The sequence below is a fragment of the Athene noctua genome, chromosome 7 (genome assembly GCF_965140245.1).
Source record: "Athene noctua chromosome 7, bAthNoc1.hap1.1, whole genome shotgun sequence".
Taxonomy (NCBI): domain Eukaryota; kingdom Metazoa; phylum Chordata; class Aves; order Strigiformes; family Strigidae; genus Athene; species Athene noctua.
In genome coordinates, this window is record NC_134043.1 from 45,683,427 (window position 1) to 45,701,568 (window position 18,142).

General features: G+C 50.1%; 1 protein-coding gene across 1 annotated transcript in view; it reads left to right on the top strand.

Moving 5' to 3' along the window:
* Nucleotides 1–18,142, top strand: part of LOC141962702 (hydrocephalus-inducing protein homolog) — an 89,764-nt gene that overhangs the window by 21,419 nt on the left and 50,203 nt on the right. The window contains 9 exon segments of the mRNA XM_074911071.1: nt 603–808; nt 960–967; nt 3,474–3,645; nt 6,663–6,886; nt 11,118–11,185; nt 13,152–13,387; nt 14,214–14,314; nt 15,567–15,702; nt 16,196–16,360. Coding sequence (XP_074767172.1) covers nt 603–808; nt 960–967; nt 3,474–3,645; nt 6,663–6,886; nt 11,118–11,185; nt 13,152–13,387; nt 14,214–14,314; nt 15,567–15,702; nt 16,196–16,360 — 1,316 coding nt within the window.

Genomic DNA, 18,142 nt, shown 5'->3' on the forward strand with positions numbered 1-18,142 from the left:
AATGGGCTTGCAGGGCTGTAATGGGCAGGTCGGGGTGGGCCGTGCCCCACCAGTCTCTTCTTGACACGTGTTCACAAACCCACAGCAAGTGAGGGCGCTGCTTCTGCAACACAGCGAAGGTCTGTGTCCCATCCTGCCCTGGGCTGTCACTTGTTCCTCTGAACCTCCCTTTCCTGCCTGCGTGCCCCCAGGCATCGTTGGGTGTCAGCAACAAGGGATCAGGAGAGACACAACGCTGGGCAAGCCCTGACTGAGGTGGGACTCCTCAGAGTCACCTGAACGACTTGGATGCAGAATTCTCTATGACTCGAGTGGGATGGCAACCCAAAGGCCACCTGGGCACATCGGAAAAATCTCACTGTAAATACTGTCACCTTGGGGATAAATCTCTACAAATGCACCCAGAAATAAGGTGCTGACGGTGGTGCCATCCTCATTCTGTACACGGGTAGCTGTCAGGATGTGATGAATGTGCTGATCTGTGGAACTGCCAATACAGCTAAAAGCTGTAAGAGTTTATTCTGTTACTGGTGGTTTGCTTTGTTCCTCGTACTTCCATCAGCAAGTGAGATGAGCAAAGACTCCCCTGTGCTTTTTTTCAGGTGAAGATATTCACACAAGCCTCTATGGAGCAGCTGTAGATGTCAACATCGGGCTGGCCAGGAGCTCCCTGACAGTTGAGAAGACTTACCTCACACTGTCAAACCACAGATCTGTAGTCATCCACAATTGGAGTGAAATCAAAGTCCACTTCCAGTGGAAGGCTTTTTCTACCCAGGAAGAGGAGGATCATCAGAGGCTGAGGTTCGTTTGAAAGATTCATTTCAGTAAGATACACTGCCCAAGGGTAAAACTAACATGTGGCCTCAAGAGGTGTGGTGCATTGAATGGTTTAGGGCAAGTAAACCATCTATGGCATCAGGTTACGTGTCCCTGGGCTTTAGGGTAATGGCGCTCAGTGCCTCGCGTTCCAGCTCCATCCATAGTCCAGCTGAGGATGGCGTTTTGTGGAGGAAAGGTTGATTGCAGTGACTGGATTCCCTCACAGAGCAAATTTGCATTTTAGGGAGCCCCAAACCACTGAGATCCAGAGACCCCTGGGTTATGGGGGGTCCATGAGGCTGAGGAAAGTGTCAGCACTCGTTCCCTGGGACTGCACTGAGTAGCAGCACTTAACACAGCTGCAGGTAGCATAACTGTTGTGATATTCACTGCAGCTTCTTCCACTCCAGCTTTGATGAGGTGGCAGGCTCCTTCTCCAGGAATGTGCAGGGTCAAGTGCTGTGTTGGCCCAGCAAGTTGAGGCCGTCCTGCTGTAGGATGTTGAATTGCCTTGCACTGTCCCGGTCTCCAGCACGACGAGGTATTTCTACCCTTCCTCAGAGACTGGGGAGCATTTGGAGGTGAAGGGTTCTGCAGGGAAGGCAGGGCAGCATGGGACAGAGCGCGTTTGGGCTGCAGCAGCCTGTGTCTTCATGGTGCTGAGAGATGGGGCAGGTTCTTCCAAGGGTGTCTGTGGTGAAGCTTTGAAATTCCCCTTTCAGGCAGCAGAGAAACACTTATAGCCTGGGAGGATGAACTGGAAATGACAAAAGTTTGGGTGATTAAGGGAATCCTTGTGGGACTTTTCAGACTTGCATGGATGTAGGTGTGTAGGAGTTAGCTCACAGCTGATCAGGAAAGTGCCTTAAACTGGAGCACTTTTTAAGGGCTTCTGAGCCAATAAAGTTCAACATAATTAGGTCAGAAATGCCTTGAAGGCCAAAACTAGTTTTCCACTGTTCTCTATTTTTAATTACACAGTGTGTGACTTCCATGCAAGCTGAATGTGTTAAAAGAAAACCTCATTGCCTTCTCTGGGCCCTTGCCTGGACCATTCCTTTACCGCTCTCTCCTCACCTGCCTGTCTCAGATTGGACCCTGAGTGATCCTCTTTCCCCTCAGAAGCAACCGGGCTTCCCCACAGTTCACTTCAACCTGATTCATTTCCAATTACATTTGATCTCATGCCAGTTTATGTCCTGAGTCTGACCAGGAATTTCTGTTCTTCCTCCTTGCAATCCCAGGGATGGTCATAGCTCCAAGGCCACTGTCCTGCTGCCAGAGAAGCTTTAGAGATCTCAGAGCAGAGAGGAGGCAGTGCAGGACCCTGCTCTGGGCTGTGACCCCAGAAGACCTGGATCCTTAGGTGGTGTATCCAGGGGTTTGCTGTGTCTCCCTCCTGCAGGACTTTCTGGGATGTAATGGTGGAATTATTGTCTGCTGATGGAGGTTGAGCTGGGGGTTGCTCATCGGTGGCGGGAAGCCCTCCTCACGCTCAGGGCTGTAGGTCAGCCGTGGAGAAACATTCCCCACTGCACTCCAGGGGGGGCGAGCCAAAGCAAGTGCTTTTGGTGCTGGTGCCAGCCTTTGCCCCAGGCTCTGTCTGTGTACAGCTAGTAACATCCGTGACCGTATTTCCATTCGAACTGTATTTGAATTTAGCTGGGTGATGATTGCTATCCTGGTTTTACTACATTGCCTTGATCTGCTGCTACACATGGAGCCTTCCACTCATCCCCTCAGAGTTGTCACCTGCTGGTTCTTCATGGCCGGGGACTGGAGCGTGCAGAGGGGACAGCGATATGCCAGCTAGGAAGCAACTGCTCTGTAGCAGCGCTCCGTTATCTCTTGGTTGTGATCTTTAAACTCTAGAATGATTTCTGCTACAGCTGTCAAGTAAGGGAGAGATGAACTGCGTCATAGCCCTACAGAGATGGCCAAAAAGAGGAAAAAGATAAGGTGGTTCAAGGCCAGACGTAAGAGCTTGGACTCAGAGATGCTGGTCCAGACTTCTTTAGTGGGTGATGCCAGGCAAAGTGCTTTCCCCTTTCAGGGCCTCTGTTTCCATGCACATAAAGCCACTGGTTTCACCGAAGTGATGCAATGCCTGAATTCATCGGTTTGCTTTTACAGTGCTCTGGGATCCTCTGGTGAGAAGTGGTATAGGGCACAGAGAGCACATTTAGCTTGCTTACCCCTGCAGGTCCAAAGGGGAAGGAAAAAGGAGTGATGCCAGTAGCCTGCAGCTGAAACCCAGCTGCGTCTCCCCTTGCCAGTGAAGCCCTGCAGTGGGTGCTCCTTCATCTTGATCTGGCTCCCCCAGGCAGCTCTGTGGTAGGAAAAGCCAGTTGGGGTGGTTGGTGGATTCTCCATCAGTTGTGGCAGAGGCTTTGAGCCAGGAGGCTCTCAAGGGCTGCCGGCTTTCAGAAACCTCTTCTGAGCTTGTAGGCGTGGAGTAAAACTACATGCTGTGGTGGCGGCCAGCAAGTGATAATCTGACCCATGTGGGACCCCATGGCTTGGGGTCAGCTCCTTGCTGAGCGGCTGCTGTTTCTCCCCCAGCGCTTTGCTGCCCCTGTGCTCACATGAGTCTCTGCAAATATGTTGCTCATTAAATTATCTGCTTGGTTTGTCTCTCCCCGTGGCTGCAGGCTGCAGGGGCAGAAAGAGGGCAAGATGGATCGTTGTCTGAGGGAATGCAAGGTGGACTCTGCTCTGCGAGAACACCTTCCCCTTCTCTCCCGCCCATTCCAGAACCAGCGGGCAAAGGTGCAAGGAGACTCCATGCTTTTCTCCGACGATGTGTTCAGCCTTGAGCCAATGGTAAGTGATAGCTGAGAACCTCCCTTCCTTCTCCTCCCTGGCTGAGGTCACTTGGCAGGTCCCTGTGTCAGCTGGTTTGATAGGCCGAGAGATAACACCAGGTTTCTAGGGAGGCTGCGAGAGCTTGTTGGAAAAAGCATCTCTGTGGGCTCCTGGCAGAGCGAGAGGCTGCCTAAAGCTGAGCTCTGCTGCAAGGGCTATAAATTAAGGGCGCTTGGTAAGTGTCCTTACACTGTTGAGAGCTATCGATAACGATGAGTGAGGGCACAGCTTACACATAGTGTGTGGGGATTAACAAAGGACATTAGAGCGCTCTCAGTTCACATATTGACCTGAGGAATGAAATGGTCCTCTGTGGAAAGGAGGCCAAGTTCAACCCAAGCGTGATCACAGACATACCAATCTCTTCATATAACCTGGACAGATACCACGGCTCAGTATCCCTTCCAGTGTCATCTGTGAGCCTGGACACAAGGCTGGCAGGTTTAAACGGACTTCTTGAGTTTCATGGCACATAGGTACAGACATTTTGTTGCCTTTTCTGTTTATGCAAGCAAAACCCCATATCCTGCAATCGGCCAGATCCCTGGTTCTGAGTATTTGCATGGTCTGAGATGAAGAATGCCCACTGTCTGAGCAATGTAAAATCCCTTTTCATCTTGGAGTAAATCCTAGGATAATCTCAACCTCTTCTTCCTTTTAAAACAGGTGAAACTAATTTTTTTTTTTTTTTTTCAAGGAAGGGGATCATCTCCTCTTCTCAGTTACTCCTATATCCCATATAAGGCTGAGAGCCACCAATGTTGGCACAGCTGCAGTTTCACACCACTGTAGCTGACAGCAGCATGATGTGACCAAGAGATTGTGTCAGAGTGGTGGGAATATTGTAGAGAGAGGGAGCTGATCAGCTGAGCATTAAGACCAGCCTGTGGTGTGTCAGAGCTGATTTTGGAGTGTGCCTCAGGGCTTCTGCTGCTTTACAGTCAAACTGTGTCTCTACAAGTAGCTTAACCTGCTCTTGAGCTCCTGAATGCTTTGAGGTGAGGTCCAGAAGTCTGGCTGCCCACAGCACCAAGTCCTGGCACTCCACATAGTGACATACGGACATAAAGTGTAGCCTGGCCTCAAGTCTGGAGGGGAAACCTTTCCTGAATGGAATATTACACAGGTTGCTCTAGGACTGACTATAAGTGGGCTATCGCATGAGTCTCTCCCCTTCTGTTTTGTCCAGCATTACCAACCTTTTGATTTCCATGAATTCCATTATTGATGGAACAATCAATTTCACATTCACTTTTGCTCATGCCTGTCTTTCCCCCTGGCATATGGGTGTCTTTACATCAAATGGTAGTAAGTATTTTCTACTTTTTATTAAATGTAGAATCTAAAACTCTACTGCTGCTGGCTTCCACAACCTTCTTTCCGGTGACAGCCCTGTAACTTTTAGCCTGGACAGACACCCTTCTGGCACTGCCATGTAAATCTGCTGGAGAGGCCCCCCCAGAGATGGGACCTTATGACAGTGGACCGTTAGCTGCCAGTATTTTCAGGTGCTGCAATCTGTAGAAGCTGCAGCAGGTCACTTCAGTCTGTATAGGGTTAACTCGCTGATGGAAATAACAACAGAAAAGAGGAGGTGTGATTTTGGAATTACCATGTGGATGAGAACATTTTGAGCAGTTGTCCAAGCCTGTGGGAAACAAGCCAATATGCAGCTCTGATTTTCTGAGCACATCTCAAATTTGGTTTATTTTTGCATCTACAAATGATGTGTCAGCAGAGGCAGCTGTGATAGAGGCCCAGGTGGCTCCCAAGGGACAAAGTCCTTGCTGTTTGCTGGATCCTCCCCGCCCCAGCTTGAATTATTTTCATTACTTGAGAAAATGTGACTAAGTAGATGATACTGCTAGTGCTGTGCTGACTGAAGGTAAACCTCAGCTCAGCACAGGATCCCTGAGTGCAATTTGTAACTGAGGTGTAAAAGACGTGAGAGAGTAGTTTCCAGGTTAGCCTTGTAGAGCTTGAATACGTGAATATCTTTAACAGCAGCTGCAAAATTAAAAAATGCTTCTGTCTCAATTTTTCTACCAGGTTTTACAAGGACAAAACTTAGGGAAAAGAAATCCAAAGCAGATAGTTACTTCCATGGAAATGGCAGGATTTGACCCTGCAGCAATCAGAAATTTTACTGCTTTGCTTTGGGTGGTTTGTTGGTGACTGGCAGCAGCTGTGAGCATTGCTCGCCCAATGTGAGAAGAGCTTAGTCTCAACAAGTGCTGCAGGATTGTGTCACTTGTTTGAGGCAGTAGATCTCTCGAGTGTTCAACAAAATACGGCTTAGTTCTAAATTTGCAGTTTATTCTGATAATGGTAAAGTCTTAGGTGGTGGCTGTGAATATTTAGGAAAGAGAAATTCTTTGCAGTAGATGGAGCTGCTGTGCACTGCACGCTCATCCTTTCCTGACATGTCTGTTTGAGCAAAGACTAAGAAAGTCTCCCATTAAAGAAAAAATAAGAATCCTAAATGACATACCGTAGGAGAGCTGGGGAGTGCTTCTGAAGTTGGTGATAGTGCTGCCCTGAGGTGTCTTCTCCATGCAGTAAACTTGTTGGCTGCAACATGTTGTGCCCTCGGCAAGATCAGACTCGTCGGGAGCAGAATCACTTGTGTGATGATTCACTAGTAAAGCTGCAAGTGCCCTTTGTTGCTCTTAGGGACAGGTCTGAATCGACTTGGTGATGCTGAGCAGCTCCTCTGCGCTGCAAGTCGAAGTGGGCTGCTCTGTGTCAGTGGAATAAACCCCGAGTGACTGTGTCTATGAAGCTGTCACTGCTTTGCATGAAAAACCCAAAAGCAGAACTTGTCCTGTTGCATGTTCTTTGGCTTCTGCTAAGCAGCAGCACACAGCATCTTCTGCATTTTACAGATGTTAATTGGTTAATCAGAAAACAAATCAGCCTTCTGTAAGAAAGGAAGATTCCTTATGTATTTCCCTTTTGCTTTCTTGCTGCTGCAGGTGGTCCTGTTTAACAAAGAAGCCATCGACGCTGCCTTCAACTTGGTCCCTCCAGCTACAGCTCTGGGCTCCTGCTTCACCTTCCTCCCCCAGGAGGGCATCGTTTCTCCAGACGGGCTCCAGGTCATCCAGATCTCCTTCAGTTCCACCGTCCTGGGGAAGTTCACAGAAGAGTTCAGGTTCAGTGTGACTGGATCCCCTGAGCCTGTGACCTTGACGATCAGGTGAGGAGGGTTATAGGAGCTTGGTGGGCACATCTGTAGCTGTTGGGTAATCATCTCCCACCTACCTCATTTTAGGATGAAACAGAGAAAAAAAGGTGTTGTCTAAGGTCTTAGTCTTGGCTTGGATCCTAGCATCCTCACGCTAAGAGCCAAGGCTTTTTAACCTTGACTCCAGTCTGAACCTTGCAGTTGCAGCAGCAAATGAAGCGTAATTATCTGCGAGAGGAAATCGTAGAATTGTAGAATAGTTTGTGTTGGAAGGGACCTTTAAAGATCATTTAGTCCAACGCCTCTGCAATGTGCAGGGACATCATCAGCTCGATCAGGTTGTTCAGAGCCCCGTCCAGGCTGACCTTGGATGTTTCCAGGGATGGGGCATCTACCACCGCTCTGGGCACCCTGTGCCAGTGTCTCACCACCCTCACTGTAAAAATTTTTTTCCTTTATATCTAGTCTGAATCTTCCCTCTTTAAGTTTGAAACCATTACCCCTTGTCCTATCATGACAGGCCCTACTAAAAACCCAGTCAAAATCTTTCTTACCAGCCCCCCTGAAGTACTGGAAGGCCACAGTAAGGTCTCCCCGGAGTCTTCTCTTCTCAAGGCTGAACAACCCCAACTCTCTGGGCCTGTCCTCACAGGAAAGGCGTGCCATCCCTCTGATCCCTCTGGTGGCTTCCTCTGGCCCCGCTCCAACAGGTCCATGTCTTCCGTGTGCTGAGGAGCCCAAAGCTGGACAGCACTGCAGGGGGGTCTCACCAGAGTGGAGCAGAGGGGCAGGATCAGCTCCCTCGAGCTGCTGCCATCTGTGACCATGCCTCCTGTGCCCATTTAACTTTCAAAGTCTTGGGTTCCTCTGGGAAGCAGCTTTGCCTTCATGGTTTGGGCGGGTGGCTTTGTGACTTTGCAGGATGCTGTTTGCACAGAATTTGGCAGCAGCAGGTTCCAACACGTGTCTGTGTGAGAGCCCTGGGGCTTTAAGTGACTACCTGTGCTGGAACACAATTTGCCTGGAGGCTGTACACGAAAGGTGTGGAGATGCCTGCTGCCCAGTCCGGGTACCCAGGAGCTGGAGTGACTCCTTCCTACAGGTAGCTCATTCCCCCTTGGGCCACGTCAGACAGCGGGATGGCATCAGCTTTGGGCAGTAGCTGGTCTGGGCCACCCCCCTGAACACACAGCAAGGCCAGCAGGGCTTTGGGGATGGGCCAGCCTGGGTGGCTGCAGCCAGAGGCAGTGTTTTTAAAATCCTCTGTTAATAATCCATCCCAAATGGGCAGCAGCAGCCTCAGCATCCCTCTCATGGTCATGGGTTGGGACAGGCTGTCCTCTTGTGCAGCCAGCGCTGTGGTGGTGCCTCCTCTCTGCAGCCAGAGCAGTGCTGACGGGGCAGACGGGGAGCTCTGCGGCTGGTGCCAGGGCAAGAGATAATCCTCACAAAGCAAAGGGGAGAAGGGGGAAAAAAGCTGATGATAGGAGAGGCAAAGCTCACTTCTCAGGACCGCAGCAGCATGCAAACTTGTCCCAGCTGGTCTTTAACCGCGGGCTGGTGGGATGACGTGGTGTAGGCAGGAAAGCTGGTGCTGGGAGCCCTGGAGCTGTGGGGCTGGCTGTGCCTCCTAGGCAACCAGCCTCCTGGGCTGCTGCTGCTGGGAGGCTCTAGACAAAGGCAGTAAAGCAATGGGAGGAATCTTCGGTTGACTTTACCAATAAAATGAGGGAAATGGATAAAAAACAGAAAGGTTATTACTTTGCAAGAGAAGAGTGGTGAATAGGTCTGTTGAGCTCAGTAGAGAAAGAATTACATTGGCTTTGTGTTTGGAGGGAAAGTGCTGCTTTTTTTGGAAATCAAAAGGGAACATTTCACAATCAAAAAATTTATTCTCCTCTGTCCCTCCCCCAAACTGGTCACAGGGTGTTATTGCATGAGCAGCTTTCTCCTTGAGCAAGGGCAGGTTTTGCTGGTAAGGATGCATTTATCCCTTGGATACTGCTTGGACAGCGCCCGCTGCCTCTGCCTCACAGTGGCCTTGCTCCTGGGGAAGGAAGGAAGGAGCTGTCAGAGGGACGGTTGTGTTTTGGCTTCCCCACAGCCAAATGAAGTGGTCCTTTTTTCCCCAGTGATGCCCTGGCTCTCAGTGCCCATCATGCCCTCCCCTTCTCTGTGGCCACTCTCTGCCCTGTTTGGCCAGCACTCCCCTGGGCTCAGTGTAGACCTTCTGTCTCAGTGAAAGAGGATTGCTGGTCCTTTTTTATTTATTTCTTCCCCATCCTTGTACTCCTCCTCCCTGGATGGTGGCTCCTATGCAGCCCATCTGATGGCAGCCCAGCACACCCGCCTGCTCCCATGCAGCTGTCCCTCAGCAGCAATTCCCATTGCAGTCCTCTCCTCCCTGAGATGGCATCTGCCTCCTTGAGCTCTGTCTTGCTTTTCAAGGATCCCTCTCCAGCCCTTCTGTCATTCTCCAGCCCCACAGCTCAAGCTGTTTGTTTTCAAATGCCCTTGAGATGTCCACCCACCAGGTCCAGCTGAGCCTCCCTCTTCGGAAGGTTTTGTGCACTGGATTTCGTCCTCCGTGGAGAAAAGCTTCTGGCTCTTTTGAACAGAGGAAAGCTGGCTGGTGGGACACTGGGCTGCAAAGGAAGGAACGGGGATGAGAGTTCAAGCAGTTCCATTCCCACCTTGTGTTATTCTTCCTGCTCTGCCAGGACCCTGATCTCCCTTCACACATGCATTACTTAATGCTACTGTAAAACACAGTTGTTGTCAAAACCACTGCCTTTTCCCCCCTTCTCTTGCAAGTTGTACTGTTACTGGGTTGGCTCCTTGCCTGAGCCTTCTGGGCAGTCATTCCAGTTTAACTTCCCAGAGCACAGATTCGGTGCACTCAGGAGAAGTGGCAGTAATTTCCCCACTTGCCTGGCAAGGCTCATCCTTGGCAGTTTCCCAGTGTCATCCCCAGTCGTGGCTGGTTTGGAGGTTGTTTTCCATCATCTCCTGGCAAATGCTGTGATGGAAAGCATGTCTGCTCCCTTTGCTCCATCTAGAGTAAGCTGTTAGGGCTTGGGAGGTCAAGTCTGGTTATGCGAGGTCCCCAGAGAGGGAACTTCACCATCAGCAGGGATTTGGTAGCAGGCTTATTCTTCGAGCTGATTCAACTGCAAGAATCGAGAAGTAGTGTTGGATTGAAACTCCTGAAAGTCAGATTTTGAGTGCTCTTTGACTATGCGGTCAGAAGGTGTCAAGACCATAGGTGATTACTTGTTACTTGGAAACCAACCTTACGAGGCGCTGGATGCTTGTTTCCTTGGTGTTTGGAAAGGGATGCTGGAAATGGGACAGCAGGGATGGACGCAGGTCCCTCCCGCGGGCTGCTGGGGTCTGTTCATGTGCAGAACCTGTGGATAATGACAGTGGCAGTCCTGTGAGTAAAATGAGAAGGCACTGTTCACTGTGGCCCTTGATTTTTAACTGAGGCAGAGCTGGCATTGATTGTCATCAACCATGAAGTCAATTAATGTTTGTTGTGCAGCTTCAAGTACTGATTTCAGTGGATGTGAGTGAGTTTTGGAGTTTGGAGCCTGTCTGCTGAGTTGAGGGACGGGCGAGGTGGTGCCCTTGGATGTGTCAGCTGGTGCACTGGTGACAAGCTGATACTTCCCTCCAAGATCGAACTGTCCTCTGCGTAGAACTGTTGCTGCTCTTCTCAATGGATGTTTGGGGCTCCCCTGGATTCATGTCTCAAAGTCCTGCATGTGTAATGATTGTGTGGATCAGGTCTTCTGAGAAAGGTGTTCATATACTCCGTGGAAACATCAGTTCCAGCTAAGAAATACCAAAGCAGGGAACCCGTGGCTGGGAAGGCTCGTTACAGTGAGTCCCCTTTTGTGTGGACACCTCTGTCCATCACATCACGGGTGGGGAAACCGAGGCACAGAGCCATCACTTGTTCCGGGACCTTCCTGGGGCCAGCAGCAGTGTGGGGGCACACCCTGCCATGGTGCGCTGAGCCTCAGCAGCAGCTGTCAGTTTGCTTTGCTTTGCTTTGCTTTGCTTTGGCTGCCTGCTGTCCCCATGGGTGCTGTGCTGAGCACGGGGGTGACAGGTTGATTTGAAACGCACCGTGGTTCTGAGAGCAGCTCTTAGCCACCCGAGCAGTACGGAAAGCTGAGCGCTTTGCCATTCTCTCTAACCGAGCCAACATCTCCTCTGCCTGTCTTTGTCCTTGCAGAGGCTGCGTCATTGGACCGACTTTTCATTTCGACGTCCCTGCCCTCCACTTCGGTGATGTCTCCTTCGGTGAGTGTGTCCTGGGCTTGGTCCACGGGTTGAGAGCTCTGGGAATTACCAAAATGGAGCATTTTAACATAAGACCATCTGTCACTTGTGCTCCTCCATAGCAGCCTTCAGGTTAAAGCCGGGGCTGCTGGTTGCTGAGGCAGTCCTGTGCCATCGTGAGATCAGTAGGACCAAAGGGATAGAAAGTCAGTATTTTTTGGTGTCCCTGTAGTCTGTTCAGCCCCAACCTCCCAATCTTTGACAGCAGAATGACTGTAAAAGTCCTTGTCCCAGAGGGCCCAGGGGTCAGGACTGCAGCAGAAGGGAGTTTAAGGCATGTACTGGCCTGTAGCTGCTCTGGGTCAATGTTCCTGTTGCAAGGCAGGGATACCATTTACCCCCCTGACCTTTAGTGCCAGATGTTAACTAATGCTGTGAGGGCCTCTCGTTGTCACCCACCAGGTAACATGCCCAAGCAGTAGCTCTGAATCAGGCACTGATGTCCTCGGACCACGGGCTCCTCCTTCCCCACCACAGGCCCAGCTCTGCTGACAGAGCCTGGGGCTGAGCATCCAGAGCGTCCCCGTTGAAATGCAGCTTCTGGTTCTCCACCTCAGGCTCACAAAAGGCTTTTGACTGAGATGATCGACAGTTTAAATGTGAAATCCATTGTGGATTGATTGAGGGGCCATTATCATTCTGTGCCCAGGATGCCTCTGTGTTTTCATGCTGTTCATGGACTTTTTAAGAAGACTAATTACCTTTCCTGAGCCGCTTCTACCCTCCCTCCATCACCACTCTGCCACTTCTTTATCTCCTTTTGAATAAAACAACAAGAAACACACTAGACAGAAATGTGGATATGAAATAGGAGATTCATCCTCCCTAACGTAATTTCATTAATAAGGGCTTTTCAGATGAAGGTAGCTATTGTATTTTTGCTTCGTTTAACTGTGCTGCTGACTGTTGACCTGCATCTGGTGGCTTTGGTCTCGTTTGAGATTGTGAAGTCTGTGTTTGTCCTTTTTGTGCCCCTCCTGCCTCCCTGCTGGAGTAACTGCTGGAGGTGGGCAGTGGTCACTGTTGTTGGACATGGAGAACCCCCCTGCTGTGGCTGCAGTTGGTTTTCCTCCCCGTCTGTATTCAAACGACGCTTGGTGAGCAGGCCACGGGAGATGTCTCCTTCTCGCAGAGCTGGCCAGCCGAGCCAGATGTCCAGGCCAGAGCAGGCTGTGGGCTGATGTTCTGTCTCTGCAGAACACCCCCCCAGGTGTGGCTGTGTCACTGGTTTTCCATAAGGGAAGGCGAGTATCACAGCTCAAGTGATGCTGACCTGTGCGGGGCAGTGTGCATGTGGAAGCCGTGTCCTGTTTGTTAGGGGGGGTGGAACATGGCTCCTGCTGATTTCTGAGCAAGCATCAGGTTTGCCTCCAGTGCGGGGCTGTGAGTTGTTACGTGCTCAGTCTGGTAGCCCCAGACAGGAGATGCCTTAAGGGTCCTGCCTCAAGAAACTGTGTCAGAGTGCTTTGCGTCATGCTGCCGTTCCCAGTTTCATCCTTCCCTCCTTTTACTGCAGCTTCTCCTCGATGACAATACCCTGCTTTTATATACTGAAAACTGTGGGAGTGTTCCCAGAGTCAACAGGGCATTGAATTTTCAGAATAAATGGTCTGTCTGGATGGACACTTGTAAGTGAGAACTAATTGGTGCAGGTTTGGGGGCAGGCGAGAGAGCTCCTCACAGCTAGAGAGAGAGAAACTTCTGGGGTTCAGCATCGCCAAGAGTGGCCATTTCCAAGGAAGCAATCTCTGTGATCAGCGTAAAAGGGAGTTTAAGTGACAATTAATTCCTGGCGTAACTTCTCAGTTAGCTGTACTTCAGATTGAAAAGAGCTAAACTCCAAGCCCAGTTTTATCATAACAGGCTATTCACACCAGGAATCATGGGACAGTTTGTGCATAAATTCATATTTGTGTCATTTTCCTAGGCTTTCCTCACACCTTGTCATGTCGCCTCACTAACACCTCCTTGGTGCCCCTCACCTTCAACCTTCGCGTTCCTGGGGACGGCCTGGGAGAGCCCAGTGTCAGCAGTTTTGCTCGGATGACAGACAACACTCACCTACTCCAGAGAAAGGGAGCCCAGCGTCACCTCAGGCCAAGAGAATTCAGCATAAAGTCCCACAGAGGGACCATCCGCCCCCTGGGATTCCTGGATATCCAGGTATGGGAAGAGTCTGGCTGTATGTGTTCGGCGGGTGGAGCTGGAGCTTCACTGAGGGATGGGAGGGCTTTAGCACCGCTAGCTCTGAGCGTAACGCAGGGAGGATATCTGCACTGGTGTTGGGCTTTTGTTAGCTGGGTTACTCTGGGGCTTTTCTGGAGGACCACTGCTTTGTTCCCAGAATGGTCAGCTGAAGATCATGTCCCATATGGTCAAGTGCAGAAGCCATTCATCTGTTTCTGAGAGCTGCTTGGAGCAGTTTCTTTGATTTAAAGTGGGCAAAGGAAGCGTGAGGACAGAAGGTGGCTATTAAAAAGAGAGATGTCATTGTATAAAGCACTTTGCTTTTCTTCCCGGTCTTATTTGTCCCCTCCTGAAGAGCAGAATGAGTTGTATTCACTGCAGTGATCTCCAGTGGGGACTGAAAAATCTCTGGCAGCCATGAACTGACAGCACCTGCTGGGCTGCATTTTGCCCTCAGCTTCCCAGTGTAAAGCTGAATCTGTTGAATTCAACAGATTGCCTCTGGATTTAGGCTGTTGTAGCTGAGATTAAAAATTAGTCCTTTAATTTTAATACAGTGGGGAGTAGAGCATTAATCTAATCGTGGTTTCATGTGCCCTGGTAAGTGCAAGGTGTATTTAACAAAGCAGGTATGTCAGAAGACTTTTGTTACTCCCAGCAACTGTGCTCTGCACATGGACCAGCAGAAGAGTTAGGGCAAAATCCTCCCTTTCCTGCCCGTGGAACGAGAACCGGAGGACAGCACAGGTGGACGGTGGCTTTTGGGAGTGATGAAGTGTTTGATGCTCTTCTCTTCCACCAGGTCACCCTGTGCTCCAACACTCTGCAGAGCTACGAGCTGGCTCTGGTGGTGGACGTGTGCGGTGTTGGCAGGGCAGTGTCGGCGCTGCTCCTCACAGCCAGGTATCGGCGCTTTCCTTGCAGCTCGTCGTCTCTCCTCGTGCATCCACCACCACGCTGCCTTGCACGTGGTTTGCTGGCTCCATCTCCCAGTGACAAGTTTTGCTTAATGAGGTAGTTCTGCCCAGCTAGATGTGAGATGGGCAGTGTTCTGAAAGCAGCACCTGTGCTCCATGGACAGGCGTGGCCCTGAGCCTTTTTCTAAAGGGAACAGTCATTCTATTCATTATTGGCCTGGGTTTTGGTGCTTGAGGTGTAATAAATTTCCAAAGGGCCATCTTTCTTCCTTCCTGCAAGTGGTGGACTTGTGCTGGGTTGCAGCCAAAATACAACATCCACTTGGGCCACAGTGAGCAGCCTGCTGAGAGCTGGTGTCTGGGTCACTTAACGAAGGCGCATGGGAAGGGGAAAGGGGCTTATGGCAGGACTGGTGAGGGGAAGCTCAAAGCAAGATCTTACTAAGGGGAAAATAGTCCTTGATGTGGAAGGTGAGCTCAGGTTTCTCTGCTTCCCTCTGGTTCTTTTGAGCATTAATGTTCTCAGACTTAAGCCAAAAGTTGTTCTTGCTGCAGCCAGATTCACCCCTGTTGTGCTGCGGTGGGTGTCGGTTTAATTCCAAGAGGGATGAGTTCACTGTGCTGTTCCCTCTTCCAGGCAGAGTCATCCAGTCAGTGCCTGGGCTGCAGTTTTGTAAAACAAGTGCAAATGGGGACAGAGAGTGCACAGAGCCATGGGGTGCAGGAGCTGGGAGAGGGTGATCCCCCACTGCCTGAGGCAGGGGGTGGCTTGTGCCCTCCATCGCGGGGCAAAGGGCTGAGTTCTCAGGCAGGGCAACAGCGGTGTGGGAGAGGAGGCAGTCGTTCTCACTGAGACACTGGGGTCTTGTGCCCTTTGAGCCTTGGTGAGCACTCGGGGGGAAGGCTGCCCCAGAGCTCACGCCTTGCCGGGACTGTTGGGAGGGTCCTTGCAAGCCTCCTGGGGCAAAGAGCGGGCAGAGCTGATCAGGCAGCTCTGGCACAGGGCACCGTGCGCTGCCCGGGCACCTGGCAGCCTCTGCGAGGCCGAGTCCCGGGGTTTGCCCCAGCTTTACAGGGGGTGGTGGAGCCAGAAGCAGTTAAAGGCCATTTATCGCTGTAGGGGTATTAAGTGTCTATTTGACTAATGTGTTATGCTCTGTTTCACTCTACTTGGGGAGTAAACGAACTCCACGTTCTCTCGGTATCTCTAATTCCCTTTCGGTCCTCTCTTTGCCTAGATGCGTGGTTCCTGCGCTGCGAGTGCTCAACCCCGTCGTGATGTTCGGACGGTGCTTCCTAAAATTCCCTTACCAGCAGATGCTGACCCTTGTGAATGACAGCGATCTCCCAGGCTGCTACAGGGTTCTTCCTCAGGTTTAGCATTGCATCCGCCTCCTGCCCTCAGACGTTACCAAGGGTTTATTAGGGAAAAAAAGGGTTTTGGATAAGACCTTGCTGGTTTATATTGAAACCTAAAGGTTGCTGAGAAAAGGAAGCTACCTGAATATAAACTTCAGGAAGCACTTAAACAGGAACCTACCTGAATATAAACGTCAGGAAGCAGTTTAAACTTTTTTAGGAAGCAGTTTATATTCTAGTCTTAGGACTAGAGGAGCACTTAGAGGGTTGTGAAAAGTTTCTGCAAGGAGGCTGCCAGCACAGGAGTGGGTGTTTGTGGGTGCAGCAGCTTTTGGACCCTCTGGGGATGCTAAACCCATACAAGTCTTGTATCTTGCTTTGTACTTTTCTGCATTCTCCTAGGGATTTTTGAAAATGTGTGTGAATTGCCATTGTGGTAGATGTTGAGGAGTTCAAAGTTTCCTCCAAGGTCACTCCTGTGTGTTGCGTTTGACTCTGTCCCTTACAGGAACACAAGGAGGACGCTTCTGTGTGGTACTCCAGCCCCGTGCCGTGGGGGATTGTCCAGCCTCGCAGCTCCGTGGAGGTCCCGTTGACGCTGGAGGCCCAGGTGACGGGAGAGCAGGACACTGTTGCTCATGTTGCAGTGCTTGGGAGTGAAGGATCCCCTCTGGTGAGTTCTGGGGGACGTGGGCCTTGGTGCGACTCCTCTTGGTGGGGTGTGAAGCCTCAGGCAGGGTTGCTAACTCCGGGGATCCTTCCCGGTAAAAAAGAACTTGTAATATATGCTGGTGCGGACAAGGAAAGAAGGGGTTTGTGGCATATGCAACAGCTAATGCCTGTGAAACAAAGAGCTTCACAGTCAGAATTATGACTGTTCAGCAGGGATTCTTTATTCGCAGCGCTGGGCAGCGCTGGGGATCACTCCACCACAAGTGCCGCAGCTACTAGCAAAGCTCTCTGACTAATATACAGAATTCATTTACGTAGTAAATGAGCGTGCATCGTAAAATTAGACTGAGGGTCTTCTCCCCCCTGGTGGTCCACATCATCTTCCTCACACTGCCCGCTGGCTGAACTTGAGGTTTCCCGTGTCCATGCATGGTCATGGAGTGACCTCACCGTCCTTCGGCTCCTGTTTGTTCCGAGGGGGTTGGTTTAAACCGGCTCCCAGTCGCTTTTCTTGACACTGGCGTCTTCTCAGGTGCTTGTCTTGCATTTTTAGGTCCCTGTTATCAGGGATGTACTCAGGGAGTTTACCAGGCTGTCCAAGGCCTGTTTTATCTCCACTAGGCAAGGAGTTACAGGTTTCAAGATGTTTTACAAGTGGGTCAGAGGGTAGTTAAGAAAAGAGTATAAATTAAATAGTATACATTGCAGTATAATACAAAATAAAAGCTAGTGAAACACAAGGGATGATTAACCGTTAAAACTAAACATCCTACTTTACTGGTTTCTATCCATTAACAAGGTCAGGAGGTCTTGTAATCTCAAATATACTTGCAACCACTCCCCTTCACCTAGAGAAGAGGAAGGATGGTATCATCCCAGGTGGTAATCTAAGTGTCTGACACAGCATTTAATTACGGCTAGGTCAGACGGGATAAGAAGGCCAGTCTGAAGCCCAGAACAACCCCTGGGTCTCGTACTCTGCTGTGCTATTAGATGAACAGCTCTGGTGCTTGTTAGGCCTTTTGTTCAGGAGCACACAGGGACATCCCTGAATCCTGCTAACGCAAGCGCTGTGTAAGAGGCCGTGCTGAAAGTCAGGCCCATCACATCTGAGAAACACCCGTCATAGCTCTTTGCTGAGAGCCCCAGCCAAAGACTCGTGAGTCTCCACATCGCTTGCACCTGGAGCATAGAGACTTTCTTTTTTTCCACCAAGCTTGGAAATGGATGAGGCAAAGCATTCCTGGACTAAAGCCTCCTGAAAGCTGATGTTCACAGTCAGGCATACACAACAGCAGCAATGACCACAAAATATAGGCAAGAGAATGTTGTCTGTAGTGTCCTGGCTTCATCTAGCTGAAATTGAGAACAAATACAGTTAATTAAGCTTTAATTTAAAAGGATATCAACTTTTGAAGCAGCTGTTTTAAAACATCTTCTCATCTCTCTGAGCATGAAAGAGGATGTCAGAGGGTTCCTGTGAGCCTTAAGCTTTCTGTAACAGAAAGAAAGGCTGACATTTTGAAAGTAGTTACAGGGATTTAAACTTTTAATGAAACAAGTGGAAATGATGCTGCTAAATCTCCTGAATGTTTTTACTGATGTGAGAAGGTGGTTTAGCAAAGGGATCCACATTCCTCCCCCAATAGTCTGTGCCAGTTCTTCAAGAACAGAACTTTTGGGTCTCAGACTGTCAAAAGAAAAAATTACTGCTTGAGTGATGTAATTAATAATTAATGCCCATTTTCCGTATAATACCAGGAATACATGTGAGTGCAAATCA